The sequence below is a fragment of the Pelodiscus sinensis genome, chromosome 2, assembly GCF_052426305.1.
Source record: "Pelodiscus sinensis isolate ZL-2025 chromosome 2, ASM5242630v1, whole genome shotgun sequence".
NCBI lineage: Eukaryota > Metazoa > Chordata > Testudines > Trionychidae > Pelodiscus > Pelodiscus sinensis.
In genome coordinates this window covers 146857039-146881324 of record NC_143053.1, presented here as the reverse complement: position 1 = coordinate 146881324, position 24286 = coordinate 146857039, and the positions used below count along the sequence as shown (strand labels likewise).

Genomic DNA, 24286 nt, shown 5'->3' with positions numbered 1-24286 from the left:
GAGAACCACCAATTGTTCTGAACAGCTGGCAGTTCCCTATAGGTACCTGCATGCTCCTCTGCTGCCCCCAGGTCAATCAGAGCCTGGGGAGGGGAGCACATGAAGTCTCTCCCTCTCTGCCCCCACCCTGCAAGGGAGCGCCGTGCTTAGAGTCAACCGTCAGCTGAGCAGCAGCTAGCAATTGACTTTAAGTGTCGAGCCCCTTGCAGGGCGGGAGGAGACTTAGCGCGCTTCCCCCCACCTCCAGACCTTGATTGGCCTGGGGGAGCAGGGAGCGGCAGGGCCTCTGTGGGCCAGATCAGGCTCACGGAGGCCCCTTTGCCCACCTCTGGTTTAGATGCAACTGCAACAGGAGGATTAGATGGAGAAAGAGATGAGTAAACTCCACTTTTTACTCATTGACTGGGCACAGCAGAAAAAGCATGAGGAGCAGTGGATGTAATAATTTATAGCTGGTATAAATTCAGAGAGGATAGATTGATAGATTATAGGGACAGAAGGGACCACTGTCATAATCTTGTCTGACCTCCTGTATAGCACAGGCCAAAGAACATCCCTGAATCAATTCCTATTTAAAATGATCCATGATTATAAAGTTTCCAGAGATGGAGACTCCATCAAATCCTTGGCAAATTGTTCCATGCTTAGTTATCCTCATTACTGTAAATCTGAATCTTATTTTTAGCCTGTATTTGTCTGTCTTCAAATTCCAGCCAGAATATTTTATTATGCCTTTGACTACTAGATTAAGAGTTTTCTATTATTAAATTTCTATTCCCCAGGTATGTATTTATAAACTGTGATCAATTCACCACTTATGCTTTTCCTATACTAAACAGGTTGAGTTCCTTGAGTCTTGCAATATATAAGGCATGTTTTCCAACCTTTTAATCATTCTCCAAACCTTCTCCAAATGATCAACATTCTTCTATCACAGACTGCAAGGCCAGAAGATACCAACTACAATAATCTAGTCTTTATCTCCTGTAGACTAGAACATCCAGGCCATAGAACTTCCCCCAAAATAACCCATAGAACTTCCCCATAGAACTTCCCCCTAGAGTACATATTTTAGAAAAACCATCCAATCTTAATTTAAAAATGGTCAGTGATGGAGAACACACCCAGACCTCTGCTAAGTTGTTTCATATCGCTAATGTGATATTTTCCACCAAGTGCCAGCACTGCCCCTCTGCCACGTATATTGGCCAAGCCAGACAGCCTCTGCACCAAAGGATAAATGGATACAAATCAGTATCAGGAATGGTCACACACATAAACCTGAAGGGGAAGGTTAAATAATGGATTTAAAAGTAGCCATTCTTCTATAAAAGAATTTCAATTCCAAATTACAGAAGGAGACTGCTGAACAGGAGTACATTTCCAAGTTCAATACTACCCATTTAGGCTTGAATAAAGATCGTGACTGGTTAACACACTACAAGAACCCCTTCCCTGCTTTTGATATTCACATCTCCACATCAAATGCTATAAACGGGACACATCTACACTAACTTAATTAGCTTAATTAACACTGGCCCTCAATTAATATATAACTTCTTTTGCTCTTATATATACCTTGGTTTCTGTAATTTCCACTCCCAATTCATCAGATGAAGCGGGTTTTACCCATGAAAGCTCATGACCTCATACATTTGTTAGTTTCTAAAGGCACGTCTACACTGGGAAATTATTTCAAAATGACTTATTTTGAAATAATAACTCCTGGAATAACTATTTTGAAATAGTGTGTCCACACTAAAGGGAAGCCTCAAAATTAGTCTGAGGCAAGCTCCGTTATTGTGAACACGCTGCCTCAACTTAGAGCCCCAGGAAGCAATGGGGAGTAATTACTTTGAATGACTCTGGGGAGTAGTTATTTCGAAATAGCAGCAGTAAAACATCCACACTACTGCTATTTCGAAATAACTATTTCAAAATAAGCACTATTCCCCATGGAAAGCAGGAGTTGTTATTTTGAAATAACCAGCCCCTTATTTCAAAATAACGGGTGTGGTACTGTGGATGCTCTGCTTGTTATTTCAAAATAACTCCATACTGCAGACCAGGTGCCACAGGACTACTCATGGTTTCTATATGGTTAATTCAGCTTTCTTGCAATCTTCTGGAACTTCCCCAGTGCTCCAATACTTACTGAAAAATCAAAGGTTCATGAAATTGGCCCTTTACAAATATCAAATATATATATTCCTGGTTTGGAATCTATTGTATTTGTTATGTGCAAACAGAATAAAGTTATGCGCACTGGTATCTAAGCTACCATTAATTTTTAGTTCTATGATCATTTTCTCTTCATATGTCAAGATGAAGTCTAAGCTAGAATTCCCTTATGCTGAATATAACACTTTATTGGTTAGGCAATTCTCATCTGTAATATTTAGAAATTCTCAGGATGTTTAATACTGGCAACATGAGGCCTCTAACATATGTAGGTTGGTAGAATTTTTTTAAATTTCAGCAGCTAATATTAGTGCTTATGTTTATCCATATTTTCCATTTTTAAATCACTTTATGTTTTCACAGTTGCAAGAAATTGTGGAGGGGGACAATTAAATGACAGTAGATGTGGTGATTCAAAAAGTGAAACTTTTATAAGTGTTAAAACATAAATTGTCAATATCACATATTAAAATATACATAGTAAATAGCTTTAAAACAAACTGTGCTACAATTTCTGCTATCGTCCATGGAAATATTTTTGTCCATTTGTGTGTGTTGAGTGAAATCAATGTTTACCAACATTAACTGATAAAAATCTAATCCTTTCAAGCCTAAGCATGTGGTACTCAGATTAAAGTTCCCAGTGATCGCAGAGGATTTTTTCCCCTTTGCACATTAAAGATAGGTGCTTAGGGAGCTGTTCTCTAGTGTGATTTTGTCATCTGTAGCAGACACCAATTAGTACCATATCTTGTGCTTTATCAGTTGGGACATTGATCCATAAACATTCAAGATCATTTTCTTCCACACTGTCAGTGACTCAAAAACAGGTAATGCCATTTTTGACCGAATGCCACTCTCCCTCCCCTTTTACCTAGTAGATCCTTCCTAAATGGGTTATAAGCATTCATTTCAACATTCTAATTGTGCAAATCAGCCTACTAGGTTTTAGTAATACCAACTAGATTGAATTTATATTAATAAACAAGCAATTCTAATTCTTCTTATCTCTCACCCTGGCTCCTGGCATTAGAGTATAAGCAATTCAAGAATTTCTTCTGTTCATATGCTGTGTTGTCTTGGTTAATTATGTTCCCTGTAACTTGATTTTGTGCTCAGTGAATGCTCACTTGTTCTCTCTTTTCACAGTTTTCTTTTGTTACAAGCCACCATCAAACATTCACACGCACACATACACCAGCCAAGGGTCTTTCTCTTGATATGTCTAAACTAGGGATGTTAAATTTCGATTAATCAGCTAATCTAGTAGTCAACAGAATTTCCATCGACTACTCGACTACTCGATAAGAGGGGCACTCACTATCCCACTGCACCTCTCCCTTTTAAATGTACAAGAGCCACAGGTTCTCTCAAAGAGAGAGAGGCAGCAGAATCCTGCATCAGTGGGGACCAAAGCTGTCTTCACTGGCATGGGTTCCCCTCTGTGCCTCTTCCTTTGAAATGCACAAGAGTCACAGGCGGCTCTTGCATGTTTCAAAGGGGAAAGAGCATCAGTGGGACTGTTGTAAGCAGGACTGTTTCACTCCCCGCTCGTGCCGTTTCTCCACTGCCTGCTGCCCCGCGGCACTCTGCAGAGATGGTGTTATGGGGGGGGGAACCAGTTTTTAAGCTGGTTCCCCCCAGCACAAGCTCGTGCTCCCTCCCTTGCTGTCTCTGATAGAGGCAGCAAGGTGTGGAGAGAGCGAAGTGACTAGTTGAGTAGCTAATTGACTATCCGATAAACATTTGCTTATCAGGTTGTCGACTAGTCGTTTACATCCCTAGTCTACACATCAGCCAGCCAACTCAGGCTCCCAGGGCTCAGGCTGCTTCATTGCTGTGTAGATATCTGGGCTCGGGCTGGAGCCTGCGCTCTCAGACCCTGCAAGTTGGAAGGGCTATAGAGATCAGGCTCTAGCCTAAGCCTAGAAGGCTATGCAGCACTGAAACAGCCCCATGAGCTTGAACCTGTTGGCATGGGCCAGCCACAGATTTTTCTTTGCTGCTGTAGACACACCATCTGAGTCTGAATGTCTCCTAGGGCTACCCCGGGTTGGTACAACATACACACCCACACCTTGCTCAGGCTTTTCCTAGTACAGGCAGTCCCCGGGTTACGTGCAAGATAAGGACTGTAGGTTTGTTCTTAAGTTGAATTTGTATGTAAGTCGGAACTGGTACATATTGTAGGGGAAACTCTAGCCAAACATTTCTCCAGAGCTCAGTTTTATTCTCCCACACCTCACTTCCCTCAGTCCTTTATTCTCAAGCTGAGGTGTCTGATGAGAAAAGCTGCTCCGCGTCTCCCTGGTCTGCTGGGGGGGGGCGCTAGCTTCGCATCTCCCTGGTCTGCTGGGGGGAAGCAGCTAGTGCGGGGTTGCCTCACCCCGTTTGTAAGTAGGGATCCGATGTAAGTCAGATCCATGTAACCCGGGGACTGCCTGTATTACAATCCAGGCCTATGAAACTGAAATATGAATAAACTGTACCAGAGTGGAGAGACTAGAGTTTGCAGTCAAGTGGTGGCCAATCTTTACATAACCATGCAGAAAGGACTGCTCTCTGTCCTGCATGCCCTGCTAAGAACAGAAGACTGTGCTCCTAATCCAAGGCCTGCTAAAAAGGAGCCCTACTTGCAAACAACTTATCTAAAAGGAGAATGTAAGTAGAGAGAATCAGGACTCTGTCACTCCTGCATGCTGACCATGTTGTCTGAGGCACCTCTGAAAAGGTGCATCTCCCATGGTGCTCCTGTCAGCACAACTAGGCTGTCTCCAAAATGCCTCCCACTGCATCTTCTTGAGGCAGTGTATTTCCGCAATGCCTCTTATTACAGGCAGTAGGTAAAGGCTACAATCCAGTGATGTGTCTGACTGACAAGATTATAAAAACACTACTATGATATCTTACTTAAGGCTCTGTTCTGTTTTGCAGTTAAATCAAGACTTCAGTCTCTTTGGGATGCTACACTGCACTCAGAAATGTGACTGCAGCATGTGTAGACATTCCTGAGCTGGCTTGGATCAAGCTAACTCCAATAACAATAGCAGCAAAACTGTAACAGCATGAGCTGTACAAGGCCACTCGTGACCTGGGTACATACTTGAGCACCTAGCCAGCATTGTTGCAGCTTTGCTGTTATTGGTTTATTGGTATTCAAGAGAGGTAGATGTAAGCTAGTTTGGGTATGTCTGCACATGCTGCAGTCACACTTCTGCCTGCAGTGTAGATATATGCCCTTTGCTTTATATGAAAAACAGCATGTTTATTCTGAACGTTCAAACCTTTAGCTAAAACTTGAATTTTCTGCTGGCTTATGAGCTTCTAGTCTTTGTGTAAGGAATGGTTAGCAGTGTGGAAGATCCTGTCCATGGCCAAACTGTGTGGCCAGTTTAGGAGCAGACTTTTTCTTTTCCACCCAAAGATCCACACCTCTTTGATTAAACATTCATCATTCACCATAAAATACCACACAGCAACCTTAACTCTGCCCCAGGAGGGAGCCAGCCATCTAGCACTCTTGTTTTCAATCACGAGATCACTACAGACAATGGCAGGACTCAGACATCTGCTCTGTTCAGTGCAAGTTAGGGGGAAGCAAGGAGTTTGAAAACTGACATGCCTACTGAGGCAGAATTAAGATAGGAGGGTGTTGTCTGGCAGTTGTTCTAGTGATGAGGTGTATAATTCAGGGTAGAGAAGTGGAAGGCATGTACTGTGAGATGCCTGCATTTTTCTTTTCCTTGCTCTTGTAGTTCTGTGTTAGGCATATTACACATATTACAGCGTCTTTGTGTATTACCATCGTCAGTTATGTCAGACAAAGTTAATATTTTGGTAGCATTCGATGAGTTTCCTCTAATTGCAGAAGAATCACCATAAAGAAAGGGTGGGGACCCTTGTTTGGATTGGGGGCCACTCACCCACAGAAAAATCAGTGGGGGGCCACACACAAGTGAAAAGCAAAAAAACTCCAAACCAACAACCCAACCCACAAAACAATAAAAACACTCCTCACTAAGGCTATGTCTAGACTGCAGGCTTCTTTCGAAAGATGCTCTTTCGAAAGCATCTTTCGAAAGAGCATCTTTCGAAAGATCGCGTCTAGACTGCACGCGGATCTTTCGAAAGAAAAATCCGCTTTTTCGAAAGAGAGCACCCAGCGAGTCTGGATGCTCTCTTTCGAAGACGGCCTCTTTACATTGAAGAACGCCTTCCTTCGAAAGAGGAACTTTCGAAGGAAGGCGTTCTTCCTCGTGAAACGAGGTTTACCGCCATCGAAAGAAAAGCCGCGTTCTTTCGAAATAATTTCGAAAGAACGCGGCTTGAGTCTGGACGCAGGGGAAGTTTTTTCGGGAAAAGGCTACTTTTCCCGAAAAAAACCCTGAGTCTGGACACGGCCTAAGAAGGAGAAAGCCACTGCTCACATTCTCCTCGCTTACCTGTGTGTGTGTGGGGAGGGGGGGCAGTTCAGTAGATTTTGTGTGCTCCAGCCTGTAGTAGGGCAGAGGGGAGCTGGTACACCAGTGCAGACCCCCCTAATGCGGGGGGGGGGGGGAGGATCTGAGCCTCAGGGACTGGACCTAGGCAAGCCAGGGGCCATATTTGGCCCCTGGGCCTGAGGTTCCCCACTTCTGCCATAGAGGAAGAGACTGCAGCTATTCCTGTACCCTTTTTCCACATGAGCAAGTTCTTGGGGCTCTGAAGGGAAGCTAAACAACTTCCAAATATTGGCAAACCATGAATCAACATATCAGAGTGAGGAGGCAGGCAAGTCACTATGCGCCCAGAAGAGTAATGAGTGAGGTGGGAGCAGTCCTTGCACAGTGAGGAGTGGACTCCTCATTCCCTGCCCCTCGCATAAGGGCCAGACATCTGTCTCTTAGCCTCTCTATGGTCCTGACTGTGATACCCTTACTCAGACTAGCAAGCACTAACATGAGATCAGTCACCTAGTGGATTCGCCGTCTCCAGCTCCTCTAACTGACACATTTTAGAAAGCTGCAAAACTTCAGTTTTGAAATGAATAAAATATAAAGCTTTTGAAAATTTTACTTTTCTGCAAGCCTGAGTGTCTGAGAAGCACGGCTAACTGTTGTGCCCAATGAGGGTAAGGAACAGATGGTAGGCTACTAAAAGCACATTGATACAGTATATCAATATATTAATTACGAAAAGCAATCTGCCAAACGTTCACCACAAGATACTTTAGCTACTACATTTCAGAGAGATTGGGAATTCAAAACAAATTATTTTAATAATAATTAACTTCGCTATCTGTATTGCAAGCATGTTATTTCCTCAGCTTGAAAGTCTGAATTGATCAGCTGTCGTCTGTCTAAAATTAATTTTAATACATAAAATGCATTTGCTTAGGTAAACAGACATCTGCTATATGTATATTTACACTGAAAGTGTAACAAATTCATTCTATGCCCATAGCAGGCATTTACAAATCTTGCCCCTCAGGCTCTAGAAGGTTTAAAAGAGTGAGTGGTACTAGGAATAAGGAACTTTTCACCTTGAAGTCAGTGATCTGACTCTGGCCTGTCTGATAACTCTTTGATGGGTTATCAAACACAGATTGGTGGTTTCACGACCTGTTCCTTGTGGATAGCTGGCAACAGCACAAAAACAACAGTACCAAAACAGGCACTATGGGAAGCCCTCGACTTGAGATGTGATTGATTCCCAGGGAAGCATCTCAAGTCGCGGGCGTCGTAACTCGAACCCTCATTTATGATAGGCGCCGTGCGCCATCCTAAATGTGGGCCGACGACGTAAGTCGGGGGTTTCTGGCGCCTTCCGCACTTACTAAAATGGTTGTAAGTGTGGGGGGTCGGAACTCGGGCGGTGGCAAGTCGGGGGCCTCCTGTACTTAGAATCTTTGCTGGCTGCCTTGGCTGGAACCAGAAGAGAAGCTATGGTGTACAGAGAAACAGAAAGAACTGCCTAGAGGGAACAAGCCCAAGAGGATTTCCCCTCATACAATCTATTGTCTGTCACTTTGGACCAACTAGCTATCTCAGCACATTTAAAAGGGTACCTGGAACCTGACCAAACCTCTAAGTTGGTGACTTCAGAACTGTCAGCACTCTCCAATCACCAATGGGAGTCTGAGAAAGCCTTCAAATAAAACAAGATTGAATAACCTGACTTCTTGAAGAAACTACAGAGCACCAGTAATCTTCCTGAAAACATCATCCTGGCCACCATGCATACAGAAGCTCTTTACACCAACATTCCACATGAGGTTGCACTATAAGCTGTCAGGAACACAATCCCCTATGATGCCATAGTACAGCAGGTGGCTGAGCTATGTGACTTTGCCCTCACCCACAACTATTTCCAAAATGGGGACAATTAATACTTTTAAGACAATGCCACTGCTATGGATACCCGCATGGCCCCACAATATGCCAACATTTTTATGGCTGACCTAGAACAACATTTCCTCAGCTCCCATCTCCTGACAGCCCTCCTCTATTTACACTACACTGATGACATCTTCATCATATGGATCCAGGGGAAGAATTCCACAGGGATTTCAACAATTTCCACCTCCCTATCAACTCACCCTGGACCAGTCAACAAAAGGGATTCACTTATTTGACACTAAAGTACAAATAAATGATGGTCACATAAACATCACCCTATCCCAGAAATCTACTGATTGCTACACTTGCCTACATGCCTCTAGCTTTCATCCAGCACACATCACATGATCTGTTGTCTACAACCAAGATCTAAGATACAACCAGATCTGCTCCAAACCCACAGATTGACAGGTAACTGCTTTAGTTGATAGATAGATATATACCGTGGATTCTGTAATTTCCACTCCAACTTATCTGATGATTAAGTAGGTTTTACCCATGAAAGCTCATGATATTATCTATTTGTTAGTCTCTAAGGCGACTAACAAATATATTGATGACCCTTTATTTTGTCTGACTTGGCTACAACTATCCTTTGTGCATCGCAATAAACAACTTTAACAACATGGAATTCAGCTGCACCCCCAAAAAGTTTTTCATTAAATACTTAAACTCATATCTCTGGTTATTATCCCAGGTGATAGGCCAAAGTGGGTGCTGATGAACTGGTATATTCAGCCACTGCATACTGCACTCCAGTCTGGGCAAGCAGTTCATATACTAAAATTCTCAATGTGTAGCTTGATGCTGCAATGAGAATTATAAGTGGAAGAATAAAATCAACACCCGTTCAAAGGTTGCCCACTCTGTCACATACACTCCCACCCAAAACCCAAACACACACACAAAGAGAGAGAAAGCATGCGCTCATGAGTACAATCAAACCACAGAATTCCTAGGCTAAACTTCCTAATTTCTGGGTACCTCCAGAACCTTCCAAAGACATATCTGAAACCCCACAAGCCTTTTGGGGACTGAGTTAAAGTTTGTAAAGTGTCCTCATTCCGTCCTGAGGCACACTGGGCAGAATTATAGGACAATGCTAATATCCCCAACAAACATCTGATTGATGCCCTCCCCCAAAATGGTAGTTCCTGGCTCTAAAGTACTTTCAGTGAATAAACACGGGATAATCCATCAGGCTACAAATACTGATGCTGCTTTCAGTCAGCTACAGTGAGTCACCAAGAAAGCCACTACTCACTGGGTTTTTTAAGTCAATTACAGAACTTTCATGAAGAGAACCAAACTAGTTAAGTTCTCCTTTCAATCATTCTTATACAGTCCCACAGACAGCACTCCTCCTAAAGCTACTGCAGCGAGTGCACACAACTGGCACTCTAGATAGAACTGGGAGCACTAAGTCCCACTAGAAATAACAGGTTTGGAGAAAAAAATATCCTGGTACGCAAAACCAAAATAACAAAAGCTAGCCATCCAGCTTCTACATAAAGATGGGCCATTCTAAGGATTCTATTTTCCTAATCAGTCTACTGGACCAAATTCTGCCAAGATATACTATTTACATAATCCCTTTGATTTTATTTTGTGGTAAATCAGGCATACTTTGGTCTTCTAGAATGAAAGAATAAGGACATGACTTTAAAACTGTGACTTCCCTTTCACTCAAGTGAAAACAACAGTAACAAATCATATCTATTGGAAGAAGAATATAAAACAATTAAGATGATGTGTTTTGCAGAACAGGAAAATATTGCTAGGAGCTGGGTGACATATGGTTATGCATTGAGTTAAAACCTTGTTAGGATTGATGGTTATGAATACTCCCTTCAATTAACATAATTGTAAATATAAATTAATCACCCCCACCTACTCCCAAGAGAAAAGGGGCTGAAAACCTGCCTAGGAGTTTTGGATTGTATGGGCAAGAGTCTGGTTGCTGATTATTGGTTTAGAAGAAAGAGAAGTGTAAGAGAAAGAGGGGGAACAGATCACACAATTAAATAGAGACAGAGACAGCCTGAAGAAATCCAAGCAGCAGCCTGTAAGAGTGTGACCTTGAGAGAAACTTAGACAAAGATTCTGGGTTGAGGGTACTGGCTAAAAAGAAGTGTGAGGCTGTGAAGTAAAAAAACAAGTTTGCCTATGGTTCTTCCTGCACTCGGTGAAGTAGGACTTTGTACATACCTGGTAATTAAACAAGATTGCATGGAACTAAATACCCAGCTCCCATAATAAATTTTGCCTCACAAATATCTCGTACTGAAACATCCCTAGCCAGGTCCCCAAACGTTAACTGACTGCTTGGGTCAAAAAGCGGTGACTCTGTAGTGTATAAAATTACAAAAAATCCTTGTTTTTATATGCATTCTAAAGAGTTCCAAAATCATCAGTTGTGGTATGAAATAAGCCAGTGGTCCCCAACGCCGTGCCTGCGGGCACCATGTCGCCTGCCAGGGCATTTATGTGCACCCGCCGAAACATCTGGGGTGCCCCCCACGGCACGCGGCACATGCGTGGTACCAGCCCCGGGCACGTGGCGCATGGGTGGCCCCTACTCCAGGCGCGCAGCACATGTGCAGTGCCGGCCCCAGGCGCGGGGTGCGTGGGTGGCTTCAGCCCCGGGCGCATGGTGCATGCCTGGCCCCGCCCCCAGAGCATGAGCAGCCCCGCCCCTGGATGCCTGGCAGCCACGAAAGGTTGGGGACCACTGAAATAAGCAATATTTTCAGGGATGAGCCTTATCAGTAACTAATGCTTTTTTCAGTGGGGCATAATGGCATCTTAATGAAATTTTCAAAACTGCTTTACCTTCTGAATTAACATCTCATGCTCTTATTAAAAGTGGCTTCAGACTCCAATAGCCACAAGTGATCTACACTTGAATTTCATAAATTCAATGAGCATGGTAAAAATAGCGCATTATAAGTTCAAACTTTAGTCATGAGCAAAACGGGTAATTTTATTGTGACTGCTGATATGTTGTGAAAGCACAAGAGACTGGAAATCGTTTATCCGAAATGTCAGAGGGCCACCTAGATAAGTGTGGCATGGCTGAAAAACAGGTGGATGATATGACTATCATTTCACTGTCAGGCACACTGCAAAATGCTACAACTCCTACTGCTTTATTCTAACATCTTGGTGACAGTAAATATGATTTGGCAGAGCGTCCAACAGAGAAGTTGCCTGAACTTTGGCCTTTTTGTGATACATGACAATTTAGAGAAACATTGTCTGAGCTAATCCACTGTGGAACAAGACTTTTTCCTGTTGTAAATCTGCTCTTCTGGCACAAACATCATTTTCAGATGATGCTGTTCTCAAGTAGAGGGATATTCTGTATTAAGTTACAAAATAACTAAGGAGTCTGTTTCTGTGTCTGGCAACTAAAATAAATCCATACATTTAAACCATACCAAGTGCTAGCAAACCTTCCAAAAAGGAGGAGGAGAGATCAGGAAGCCAGTATCTCGAAGGGGAATGCCATTAGCCAAGATAACATAAGATTTAGGTCCCATAGAAAGACCAAATGTGTAAGTAGAGGCCCTTAAGGCCCTTGAAGAACGTGGCAGTCATGGATGGAAACACAAAATAGCAGCCAAATGGACGTTAATGGATGACAGGCACAGGCCTTGTAGCTTAAGGTACAGAAGGTAGTCCAGGATTAACTACAGTGAGGCCCGCTTAGGTCAAATGCCTTTATTTAAGGATCAATACATAAACTATCTCTACTTTACCATACAGGTCACTCTAGTAGAGGAGCAGCCACCAACAGGCGTAGCAGCATGCTGAACGAGGGCTGTCACAGCCAAGCCAGTGCATGAGAATCACCTTTGATAACCTGTCCTGCTTGACCTTCATGAGGGCTCTGTGGATTAAGGGAACCTTGAGAAAGGTATACACAAGGGCCCTCAACCACAGGGGCAGAAAAGTAGCTGATGGAGAGCCTCTGTTGAACCCACAAAAGGAGCAGAGGACTTAGCATTTCCTTTTTGTTTCTGAACATAAACCGGTTCACTCGTGGAGTACCCCACCTGCAGAAGATGCTGACTACCTCCAGATGGAGGGACTGCTCATGGCAAGATGAGACGGTCCCGCTGAAAGATCTGTCAAAGCATTCCGGGCCCTGGGGAGGTATGCAGTTCAGAGATGCACGTTGTGTTGTGCACAGAAGTCCCATAGTCTGATGGCTTTCTGACAAAGAGCAGACAACCTGACTCCACCTTGCTTGGCGATATAGAACATAACCACTGTATTGTCCATCAGGACCTGGATCACTGTGTTCTTCAGGTGTGGTAGGAAGATATAGCAGCCCAAATGGACCACTCTGGGCTCCCTGACATTGATGTGTAGGGACCAATCGAAGTGTGAACAATGACTTTGCATGCTAAGAACACTTAAGTGGGCTTCCCACCCCAGGACTGAAGCATCGGAGATAAGGGTCACCTATGAGGACCCGCAAACAGCACTTCCTCAAGCACTGAAGCAAGGTTTTTCCACCATGCTAATGATGACTGACCATGGTCTGGGACCTTGGCTATGTGGTCCATGCTACGGGATATATACCAACACCAACCATGCCAACAGCGGCCTGAGGTGGAGCTGCATGTTCAGAGCCATGTAAGTGCAGGCTGCCATGTGGCCCCAAAGCTGCAGACACAGATGAGCGGTGGCAAGAGGGTGAGCTTGTACACATGAGATCAGGTCTGCCATGGTCCGGTACTGGGCCTTGGGGAGAAAAGCCCTGGCTTGGGTAGAGCTCTGTGTGCTGCACCGGGACTCAGGTTGACTTTGTTTAGTTTACCAATAGTCCAGGTCACAACAGAAAGAGCAAATCAGATTGAAATGACATTGTACTTGATCCTGGGATCAGCCTTTGATTAATCAGTTGTTGAAGGATTGGTAAATCTGCATGCCATTGTGCCTTAGGTAAGCAGCCACTAGTGCTATAACTTTGTAAAAACTCTTCAGTACTGATGGGAGGCCACAAGGGCAGTGCCATGAATTGAAAATGGCAGTGGTCCAACATATAGCAGATGGATCGCCTGTGCCCCGATAAAATAGAAATATGTATCTTTTAAGTCAGGGGCAGTGTACCTGTCTCCTGAATCTCCTTCTGTGAGAGCTTGATCGGGGGCCACACCACAACCTCGATAGAATTGGCTTTCTAGTCTACTGAGAGGTGGGCAAGCCCAACGACTGGAGGGCGATATTCAAGTCTCTAAAGTTGTGAAGATACGGATCAATCTGCTATGAGAAGAGTCCTGCCCCCTCAAACAGGAGATGCTGGAGGGTAATCTGCATCTTCTGGGACAGCCAGGAAGACTGTAACCAGGAACAGCACTTCATGACCACCACAGAGGTGACCATTCTGGCTGCAGTCTGTAGCATCCCGGGCCATCTAGAGGATGCCTCTTCACACTGATGAGGGTGAGTAGCTAAACTGGAAACTGCCTGTCCCTTCAACAACTGCCTTCAAATATAAGTGAGACAAGGAGGAGGGAAGGAAGTGATGGTGATAAATGACTGGTACTGGTTCTGGCCCAGGAATTTAGCCACAGGAGTTCAGCTATTACTACTCACCTGTTGGCCATAAGGATAGTATTGTCCTGGTTCCCTCAGAGTATATATATAAAAAGAAATGCTAACTCCTGACTCTGCATTAGTTAAATGTAGGGTTTAGTCATACAGCAAAAGAAAATAATCATTTTCCACAATAACAACTTTTAATGTAATTAGAGATCATTTGAAACAACACAGGAGTGTTGGATGCTTGAGGGGATTTGTATCCCAAGAGCAATGATTCAAATCTGCTCTAGGGTCAGCTGTAATTAAGACCTTGTCTGTGCTAGAGAAGCACCGCTGTAACTCTGTACTTGCTATAACACACCGTGCAGACTCATCTAGCATATCCTGAAAGATGTACTTTTCCCCATGCAGTGCAGAACTGTACAAAGCTAGCAATGGAATGATCAAAATGTTACGGGGTGCAAATAGATATCATGCCACAGTTTGTGTAAGTCATCACTGGATAGGTACAAACTTCCATAGACTTCTTCAAGGGCTGCAAGGACAGGTGTATTGTGTGAAATTGTTTGGTTGTCCCCATCTAGTTAGTAAGGACTGGGGAGGATACATGTCTTCATCTCCCCCACAACCATCCATATGGCACAAACCAGTGCTCTTCCTCAGTCTCACCAAAGATTGACTAGAATTGAAAATAACTATTAGACTGCTTTTTTTTATTTCTAGAACAAGGTGAAGATATTAACAGGCAAAGAGAAACTTACATTTATACCAGCAGCACTATGCCAGTTCTGTGAAAAAATAGTCATATGCAACAACATTTATTAAAGTACTTATTTTAAAAAAACTGATACCAAGCAACATACATGATACATACCTGAGTATTTTAAAAATGTATTCATAGTATGATAAAGGACAGACCGAAATGTGATAGACATTTAAAGAAAAATCTGTCAAAATAAAGAGTGAGGAGTTTACTATATTTATGGAGAGAGAATATTTTTTGAAGCTGAAACAAAAGGTGGTTTTGCAGGGATTTAAACAATACCCTGTACTGATTGTTGGAAATACAAAACAGCGACATTATCATGAATAAGGGAAGCAGAAAGTGAAAAAAGGCCAGACTGAATCCAGTGTCCAAGCTTGCTAAATACACACTGTAAACTAGTTGCATAAAATCCATATTTCTGGAGAAAAGAATAGCCTTTATGTATTACTAACACCACAGTGGATTTTTCTTACTGACAACAATCTAAAATTATTGGCTTTTCATAATTTACATGAGTATCCCTTTAACTAAAATAGACCTACATACACACATAAATGGACTACAACAGAAAATATGTGCAATTGTGACTGTGTACTTACCCCCTTCTCCTGATCCAGAACCATTATCTGATAAAGAAATAAAAGGAAAAATGTCACAACACTGTCCCAGGAATATCTATTTAAGAAACTGTCATTGCAAAAACATTATAGGATTATTACTCATCAGGAGCCAAATATAAAAACAATGTCTCCCATTATATAAGGCATCACTAGTAGAATTTATCCAGTCTGATCATATACTCTTTTCCATACCTGTCAAGGTAAATATTCTCTAAGGACAGCAATGTTTTTATGTGCTGAAAAACGCTACTTGTAGCCTGTAACTGCATCATTAAGGTTACGTCTACACTTGCTCCCTAGTTCGAGCTAGGGCTGCAAATGTAGGTGACCGAAATTGCTAATGAAGCGGGGATTTAAATATCCTGCGCTTCATTAGAGTGATCTTGCCAGCGCATTACTCTGCTCAACAGCTGATTCGAAAGTGAAAGTGCGCACTGGGATGCATTAGTTCGAACCAAACCCCTTGGTTCAAACTAACGTTACTCCTCAAAAAACGGGATGCAGCTACAGTTTACATTTTGAGTTACCATATTAGCTGCTCATCCAATCACTTTGTGTTCCTAAAAAATGAGGAGTAACATTAGTTCGAACCAAGGGGTTTGGTTCGAACTAACGCATCCCAGCACACACTTTCACTTTCGAATCAGCTGTTGAGTGGAGTAACGTGCTGGCAAGATCATCCTAATGGAGCATGGGATATTTAAATCCCCGCTTCATTAGCAATTTTGGTCGCCTACATTTGCATCCCTAGCTCGAACTAGGGAGCAAGTGTAGACGTACCCTAACAGAAGATGGTTCAATAAAAGATATCATTTCATACCTTTTTACTCTCATTTCTTTTTAAGTTATTTTTAAATTATAAAAGTGTCCAAGTTTTAACAATAATGTACAATTCAATTTTTGTAATCTGTTTAACAGTGACTACATTTGACTATTAAGCACAGCCCTAGGCGAGGGATAGTATGTAAATTGCATGACTCCAGAAGTAGCCTTGTGAGTCATTGTGACTTTTGGTATGTCTTCATTGCAGAGTTCTTCCCTCAAGCTACCTACACTAGTCTGTTGTTAACTACTCCCAGATGAAGTGGCCACACTGTGAAACAACACTGGAGCTGCACAGTAACACAAAGTGATTGGATGAGCAGCTAGGGTGTGTCTAGACTACAGAGTTTTGTCGACAAAAGTGGACTTTTGTCGACAAAACTATACCTGCGTCTACACTACCGCTGAGTTCTGTCGACATAACATCGACAGAACTCAGCAGTTTTGTCGACGCTGGTAAACCTCATTTTACGAGGCATAACACCTTCTGTCGACAGAGTTTCTGTCGACAGAAGGTGTTATTGAATGTAAACTGTCCTTTGCGTCTACACTACCATGTCGACAAAGTAGCTTGCTTTGTTGACAGAACTCAATGTAGTCTAGACGCTCTTTGTCGACAGAAGTTTTGTCGAAAGTATCTGTCGACAAAACTTCTGTCAACAGAAGCCTGTAGTCTAGACGTACCCCTAATGTGCTAACTCAAAATGTAAAGCGTAGCTGCATCCCACTTCGTTATCGGCTCCTGCATCAGCAGCACTGAAGCTTCCAAGCACATCCCCAACACACCACTCAGGTTGAGTTTCAAGTCTCACTTGACTCAAGAGAAGAGATTTCTCTGTGTGGACAGGATTTGGATTATGGCCAACACCCAAGTTATACCATGAGCTGACACTACAGTGAAGACACACTGCCTTCAGACACACAGTTCTGAGGCACCAATCCTTCTCTGCTACTTCCTTACTCCTTGTGGGGAAGGGAGAGGGAAGAGGAGAGTCATTTACAGATGGCCTATACCAACAGTAAATTGACTAACTAAATCAGTCATACCAGAAGGTGAGGAGGGGAGTAGAACCACTGCACCACTCATTTTCCTCCCACTCTCTGCACACTTGTTTAGGAGATAGAAAAGGTAGGTGAGTTAGCCCTGTTTCATTCTACACACAGAGACCAAAAGGGGGGTTCTTACTTCCTTGTATGAGCTTTTAGCCCAAGACAGAACCCCTCCCAATCTTGCTCAATTCTTTTTCTAGTTTGCTATATGTATTAAGAATTTTTTTCTCCAATGCAGGAATTACAGGGTGAAAGTCTACAGCATGAGGTCGCTACCGCTCATTAAAAATAACCTCTGTCCACAGGGCCTGCTGTCAGGAGTGGAGATTTTCCGGCTATTCAACTTACATTTTCCCTTCTTAATTCCATATTATTACTCCAAGTCTCACACTGGAGTCACATTGTTTAAAAAAAAACTAATAGAATAACATAAGGAAAATGTCTGTCTGGTATTTTCTTGACATCAGTAATGACCCAATTTCTTGAAGAGCAGACAGCCCTTGTGTAATGTTTAACTGTTGCACCATTGAACAGACAATGCGACATATGGTGCAGCATTGCTTGATTAACAAATTTGAAGGTAGCATCATCTGCATACATGAGCTAACCCCGTAGGCTTCTGTGGGGTTGTGAAATTGTGTGATGAGCTGATTCTGTACCTGTGACATAAAAGCTGCTAAAATCTGTCAAATGAACAAATGTTTAAATCTGAAGAAATCAGAATTACTTCAGTTGCAATAATCCCAGCATCACAGTAGCTGCTTTTCATAATCCACACAATTATTTCAAACCCTGATTCCCCATGGCCTGCCCCTGGCTCAGAAAGCCACAAAGGCAGCAGTATTCTACAAATCTGCTGCATGCAAACAGGACAGCAAGGCTCCCTGGAAAATATTCAGACATCCACTGTACTCTCTAGGGCTTCATTGAAACCCCCATGCAAGTGTGCTTCAAGGAAGGGGAGGGGTCAGGATATAATAATTCTGCAGCCTTGTGAATACACCAGATAAGATCTCTGAGCCCTTACATGGAAACTGGGCTGTACTGACGAGAAAGATAGTTCAGCCTGGAAGCTGTGGTAGATACTCTGCTAGCATGCTGTAGTCAGGGGGAGGAAGACGCCATTCTTTGGGCAACAGCACTCCAGGACCTAAGGGCAGGTCTATACTACAAGGGGAAGATTGATCTAAGCTATGCAACTTCAGCTACGCAAATACCACAGCCGAAGTTGACACACTTAGATCTAATTAAGTCTCCGACTTACGAACCGGTTACGGACCAAGCAATTGGTCGTAACTTGGTTTGTTCACAAGTCAGTCCCCATTGAATTACACACGACCGCGCTGTTCGTAAGCGCGGATCGCATTCGTAACTCGGGGTCCGCCATTTATGACATTTTTGGTTGTAACTGCGAACGGTCGTAAGTCGACCGTTCGCAACTCAGGGACTGGCTGTACTGTGGTGTCCTTGCTGCAGTGCGTCAACAGGAGGTGCTCTCCCATCGACTGCCCTTGTGCTTCTTGCTGAGACGGAGTACCAGAGTCGATGGGAGAGTGATTGACAGTCGATTTATCATGTTTATGCTAGATGCAATAAATCGACCCCTACTGGATCCATCACTGTCTCGTCGATCCAGGCCATAGTGAAGAAATGGCCACTCTGGCCAGGTGCAGAAGAGAAATTTTGATCCTCAGATGGTGTACATTCTTTGAAATCAAATTACATCAGTTGAGGATCTGCCTCAGAGTGTTTTCATTGGCAAGTTCTCAGTTGTAGAATCACAGCTTCACTGTTTGGTCTGACAAATCCCAAATTTGCTTATCTTCAGGCTATGCTGCAGGCTCATTTATTTATGTAGGCCATTCCGGGGGAATGAGCTGAGGAAGGTGAGGTTTTCTTTTTGAACTTGTGCAGGTTGTAGACTGGGACATTTTAAGGTAAGTGTTCCATATGGGTATTGCAAATGTTACCATGCCTACCAAGTTGCAATAGGAATATTATACATTAAAATGATGGCTTCTTGGTATTTTCTGGGAAGTATCTATGCTCTAGGGCGTGTCTCAGTGTGGCTGGTCCTTGGAAACTGAGCTAAAAGCTACTCATTAGATTCTGCATCTCAGCCTCAGGAGAGGAAAACTCTTCTCCCATCTGCAGTGACTCTAAATCAGTGTAATTATGTGCCTGAGGCCTAGAGACAAACCAGATTGTCTCTTACCCTCAAGAGCTTTGAGAGAATGTTAGGGTAGATGTTTTTCCCTATGTCAGCTGAGTTTTTAATGCTCATAAGTAGGGCTCTACCAAATTCAAGTCTCTGAAAAATGCACCATGAACCATGAAATATGGTCTGCTTCTTTCAGTCTGGCTGCTGTAGACTAGAGGATGTCCAAGTATTGCCACCTTAATTCCTGCATTGCCTTCAAAGCTGAGCACCCCAGAGAGTGGCAGCTGCTGGTTATGTGCTTAACTCTGAAGGCAGCAGTGCCACCAGCAGCAGTGCAGAAGTAAAGGTGGTACACCACGACCATGACTCCCCCCTTTGGGGCAGATATCTCAAATATCTGTTAGTTGTATTAGGGTATGTCTACACTAACCCCCTAGTTCAAACTAGGGAGGCTAATGTAGGAATTCAAAGTTGCAAATGAAGCCCAGGATTTAAATATCCCGGGCTTTATTTGCATGTTCCCGTCCGGTCGTCATTTTAAATTCCACTAGTCCAAAGTATCATGAGGAGTAACAGTTAATTCAAACGAAGGACTTAGTTCAAATTGCCGTTTCACGGTCACGTGTAGCCGCGGGCAGTTACTTTGGACTAGTGGAATTTAAAAATGATGACCGAACAGGAACATGCAAATAAAGCCCGGGATATTTAAATCCTGGGCTTCATTTGCAACTTCGAATGCCTACATTAGCCTCCCTAGTTCAAACTAGGGGGCTAGTGTAGACATACTCTTAGAGCACTTGTCCACAGGAAAACTATGCTAAAGCGTGCATAGGGGTATAGTGTTCTTGTTTTTCCTAAGCAAAAGAACAGTCTTTCTTGTAAACTCAACATATTGTAATTAGCCAGTAGATGGCACCTAAAGGAAGGATCAACAGCCTAGAGCAGGGGTGGGCAACAGGGCCTCTGTGGGCCGAATCCGGCCCGCTAAGCAAGTTGATCCAGCCCGCAGAGGCCCTGTCGCTCCCTCTGCCCCTAGGCCAATCAGGGCTCAAGGGCAGAGGAAAATGCATGAAGTCTCCTCCCACCCTGCCCCCACCCTGCATGAAGTATGCGATGTTAAGCACTGCACCCTCCTGGCAGGGCGAAAGAAGACTTTGCACACTCCCACCACCACCACCAAGCCCTGATTGGCCCTGGGGTTGGGGGAGCATGCGAAGTCTCCGCCCGCCCTGTGAGAGGTTTGGCAATTCTAAGCACTGCATGCTCCTTGCAGAACGAGGGGCTCAGCAGTTAAATCAACCAGAGCGAGAGACTTCACATGCTCCCTCTCCCCAGGCCCTGATTGACCTGGGGGCACCACTCAAAGTCTCCTTCCACTGCCAAGGGCATGGACGCCTAGAGGGAACCGCCAGCTGTTCAGAACGGGTGGCGGTTCTCTCTGGGTGAGCAAAGACTTTGTGCACTCCCCTACCCCCGACCAATCAGAACCTGTGGGAGGGAAAGCATGGAAGTGTCCTGGCCCCTCCCCTTCCTCCTGAGGCCCCACCCCTTCCAGGGTGGCCCGGGGCCACTTCAGAAATTTTTGAAGTGGCCCCCCTGGTCAAAAATTATTGCCCACCTCTGGCTTGGAGGGCCAAGAAGACAGAGGGTTCCATGACAGCTGTGAGGAACCCAAGAGCAGCCTCATTTTGGATGTTGGGGTAGAGGGCTCTGTGGCAGGAGAAAGGATTAAGCTGCTCTAAGTGTGGACATGCTTGAGCCTGGAAGAAAGGCATGTGACAGACACAGCTAGACTGGTCTTGGTGTGAATACTTTGGCCTCAGGCTTGTGTGCAGCCAAGTGTGACAGAGCAGTCATCGGTGCATGGGGTGAGGTGTTTTAAGAAGGAAAAGAAAATTGTATAATCCAATTCATTCCGCCTCACAAATGAAGACTTGCAGCAGCCATAGTGCAAACTGCAAGTGGGTGACACGTTTTAGAACTAAACTTTTTGCGTGGATGCTGAAAAATGCAGTTTCAATGGGTATGTCTACACTACAAAGTTAATTCGAACTAACAGCCGTTAGTTCGAATTAACTTCAATAGGCGCTACACGTACAAACCGCTAGTTCGAACTTAATTCGAACTAGCGGAGCGCTTAATTCGAACTAGGTAAAACTCATTCTACGAGGACTAACGCCTAGTTCGAATTAAGCAGTTCGAATTAAGGGCTGTGTAGCCACTTAATTCAAACTAGTGAGAGGCTAGCCCTCCCCAGCTTGCACTCGTGGCCACTGTGGGCCAACCCAGGGAAACTCAAAATGCTAATTCGAACTAGTTTTTAGGTCTAGATTCACTAGTTCGAATTAGCTTAGTTCAAAATTAACTAATTCGAATTAAGTTAGTTCAAATTAGTGCTGTAGTGTAGACATGCCCAATTTGACTGAAACATTCTGTGAATTTGTGTTGAATTTATTCCAACCACCTAATTTTTTTTTAAAAAAAGTCTAATTTTGAAATGTATTTCCATTTTATTCATTTTTATTAAATAAATAAATAAATAAATAAATAAAAAGTTCCAGAGAAAATGAAATATTTAATTTCAAACAAAATGAACCAGAATGATTTCCCCCCCCCCCCCCCCCCCAACTTTTTTGGTTTGCAAATAAAATTCCAAAACAATTCATTTCAGTTTGATTCAGAATTAATTGTTCAATTTTTGTCTGGCTATTGAACAGAAAAGGTGGTCACTCTCACAGCTCTAGTCCAACGAAAAAAAAGCTTCAACTTGCTACTACTCTGTCAGAAGAGAGAGGTTTCCACAATTAACAGGACACAAAATAAGTTTGTTAAGAAGTATGCCAATTTAGTCTCCTCAAACTCCCAGCAACAACAGCTCAATCCTCTTCCTGCTGTGTCCCACCCTCCAGAAGCATTGCTGCCTGCTGGCAATTACCCTTGATATTGATATGCCAGCAGGAGTTTTCTGAGAGGAATGCTTACAAGACTAATTGCCAGCAGCTGTGGGGACTCCAGCTGCCTAAACCAGGGTTTTAACCTCTGGTTTGCCAGGCTATGTCTCAGGACACGTATTCATAGAAAAATTTTGCAATCAGTTGATCCAAATTTGTGTCCTGTAGCCTGGTTTGGTTTTTGTGCTTAATTATAGATTGTGGAAAGCACGGCACATGATCAGAAGATGAAATGCAAGTAGCCACTGTTTACTCTCAAACCATTTATTTCCTAATGATAAAAATGGGACACTGCATTAGAGCAAATTTTCCCCACAGGGTGGCAGAACAATTTGGCCTTCTTATGAGGGCTTTTTTTTTTTTTACTTTACTTTCAATATTTGATGCTTTATAAGAATTTAATTAGCAGTCTCAGTCAGCTATAATAGATAGATTAAATGAAATGTAATGTCCAGGCTGTTTTCATGGCTTACTAAGGAGAAAAACTGGATATAAGAATTTCTTTTCACATATGTATTGCTAATTACATTTACTATGAAACTCCCATGGAAAGAAAATCCCACAAACTGTAAAATCTGGGGAATTCAGAATTTATAATAAGGTTTTGATTACTTCAAACTGAAGAATACCGGTTTAAATTAAAAGATGTCTTAGGAGACTCATTCTTCGCTGCAGCACAATGTGTCAAAAAGAGATAAAACTGAAAAAATACAATATTATTTGCTTTTAATTATGCAGCTAGCACGTTCTATTTTCAGTTTCGAAATCCCAGTAAAAGAAGTAGACTGTTTCTTCCAATAAATGTTATCTTCTGAGAGCTGTGAATTGAAGAGTACATTATATAAAAATATCAGTTATAGGTCATTGTGCGTGATTAATTTTGATGGGCATATAATACAAATCTGGCAGACATAAAAATCTTGGCAACAATCTATACATGCAGTGCTGGTTAATAAGAACACACAAGTTAAAATAAATCATGAACATTCGTTCCTTATTTAGGGGTTTGATTTCTTCATGACCCATAAAATGCAAATTAGCAAGTGAGTAATGTCCTCCAACCGGAGAGACAAGAAGCTAACTAAAAGCTTTGTGACTGTACTTCTCAACATTCTAAGCACCTGGGGCAACTTCTGTCCCCTTTTCATCTGCTTGGCACCAGCATCATCGTTGGCTTATCCAGGCAGTTCGGGAATCCTCCTGGGACAGGGAAACCCCAAACTGGCATGGAGGGACTTGTGCCAGCGTACCAGCGTGAATTTCACCTTCATGAAGAGATAGATCATGGATTTTTGGGAGTGGTAATCCATCTAGTGAATTGCACAGCCATGGGAGAGAATACCTGGCATTCTCAATGCAAAGAAAGGAGGTTTCACTAAACCCAAAGGCTTGTTGGTACTCTTATTTTTCAACACCATAGTGTTGGCATTAGCCACAGGGAGTTTGTTCTCCCAGTTACCCTGTGGGGCGGGGAATGTACTTCCCTTTCGTAGTTACTAGTCAGCCATGGTATAACACTGAGCACCCAGCAAAGGAAGGTAGGTACAGTCTTGGCGAGGAGGGATATCTTAGAGGAACATGTAAGTCCCTAAAGAGAGTCCTTTAAGAGAGTCATAGTTATTTCCATAGTTACTCCCGCAATTTACCCGCATTTCATTGAATTTCTTCACTTTGACATTCAGAGCACTAAACTCCTAATGGCATCTCAAAACAAAAAAAGAATAATCTCAGCAAATTCTGATGAGCTAGTTGAAAAGCAATGTGCATACGTGGAATTTTTTCTGATGTAATTTGAAGTTGATGTT

The 24286-nt window shown here is 43.1% G+C and overlaps 1 protein-coding gene across 1 annotated transcript in view; it reads right to left on the bottom strand.

The window, feature by feature from the left end:
* Nucleotides 1–24286, bottom strand: part of TMEFF1 (transmembrane protein with EGF like and two follistatin like domains 1) — a 213825-nt gene that overhangs the window by 47304 nt on the left and 142235 nt on the right. Inside the window, exon 4 of the mRNA XM_075921539.2 lies at nucleotides 15477–15503. Coding sequence (XP_075777654.1) covers nucleotides 15477–15503 — 27 coding nt within the window. The remainder of the gene's footprint in view (nucleotides 1–15476; nucleotides 15504–24286) is intronic.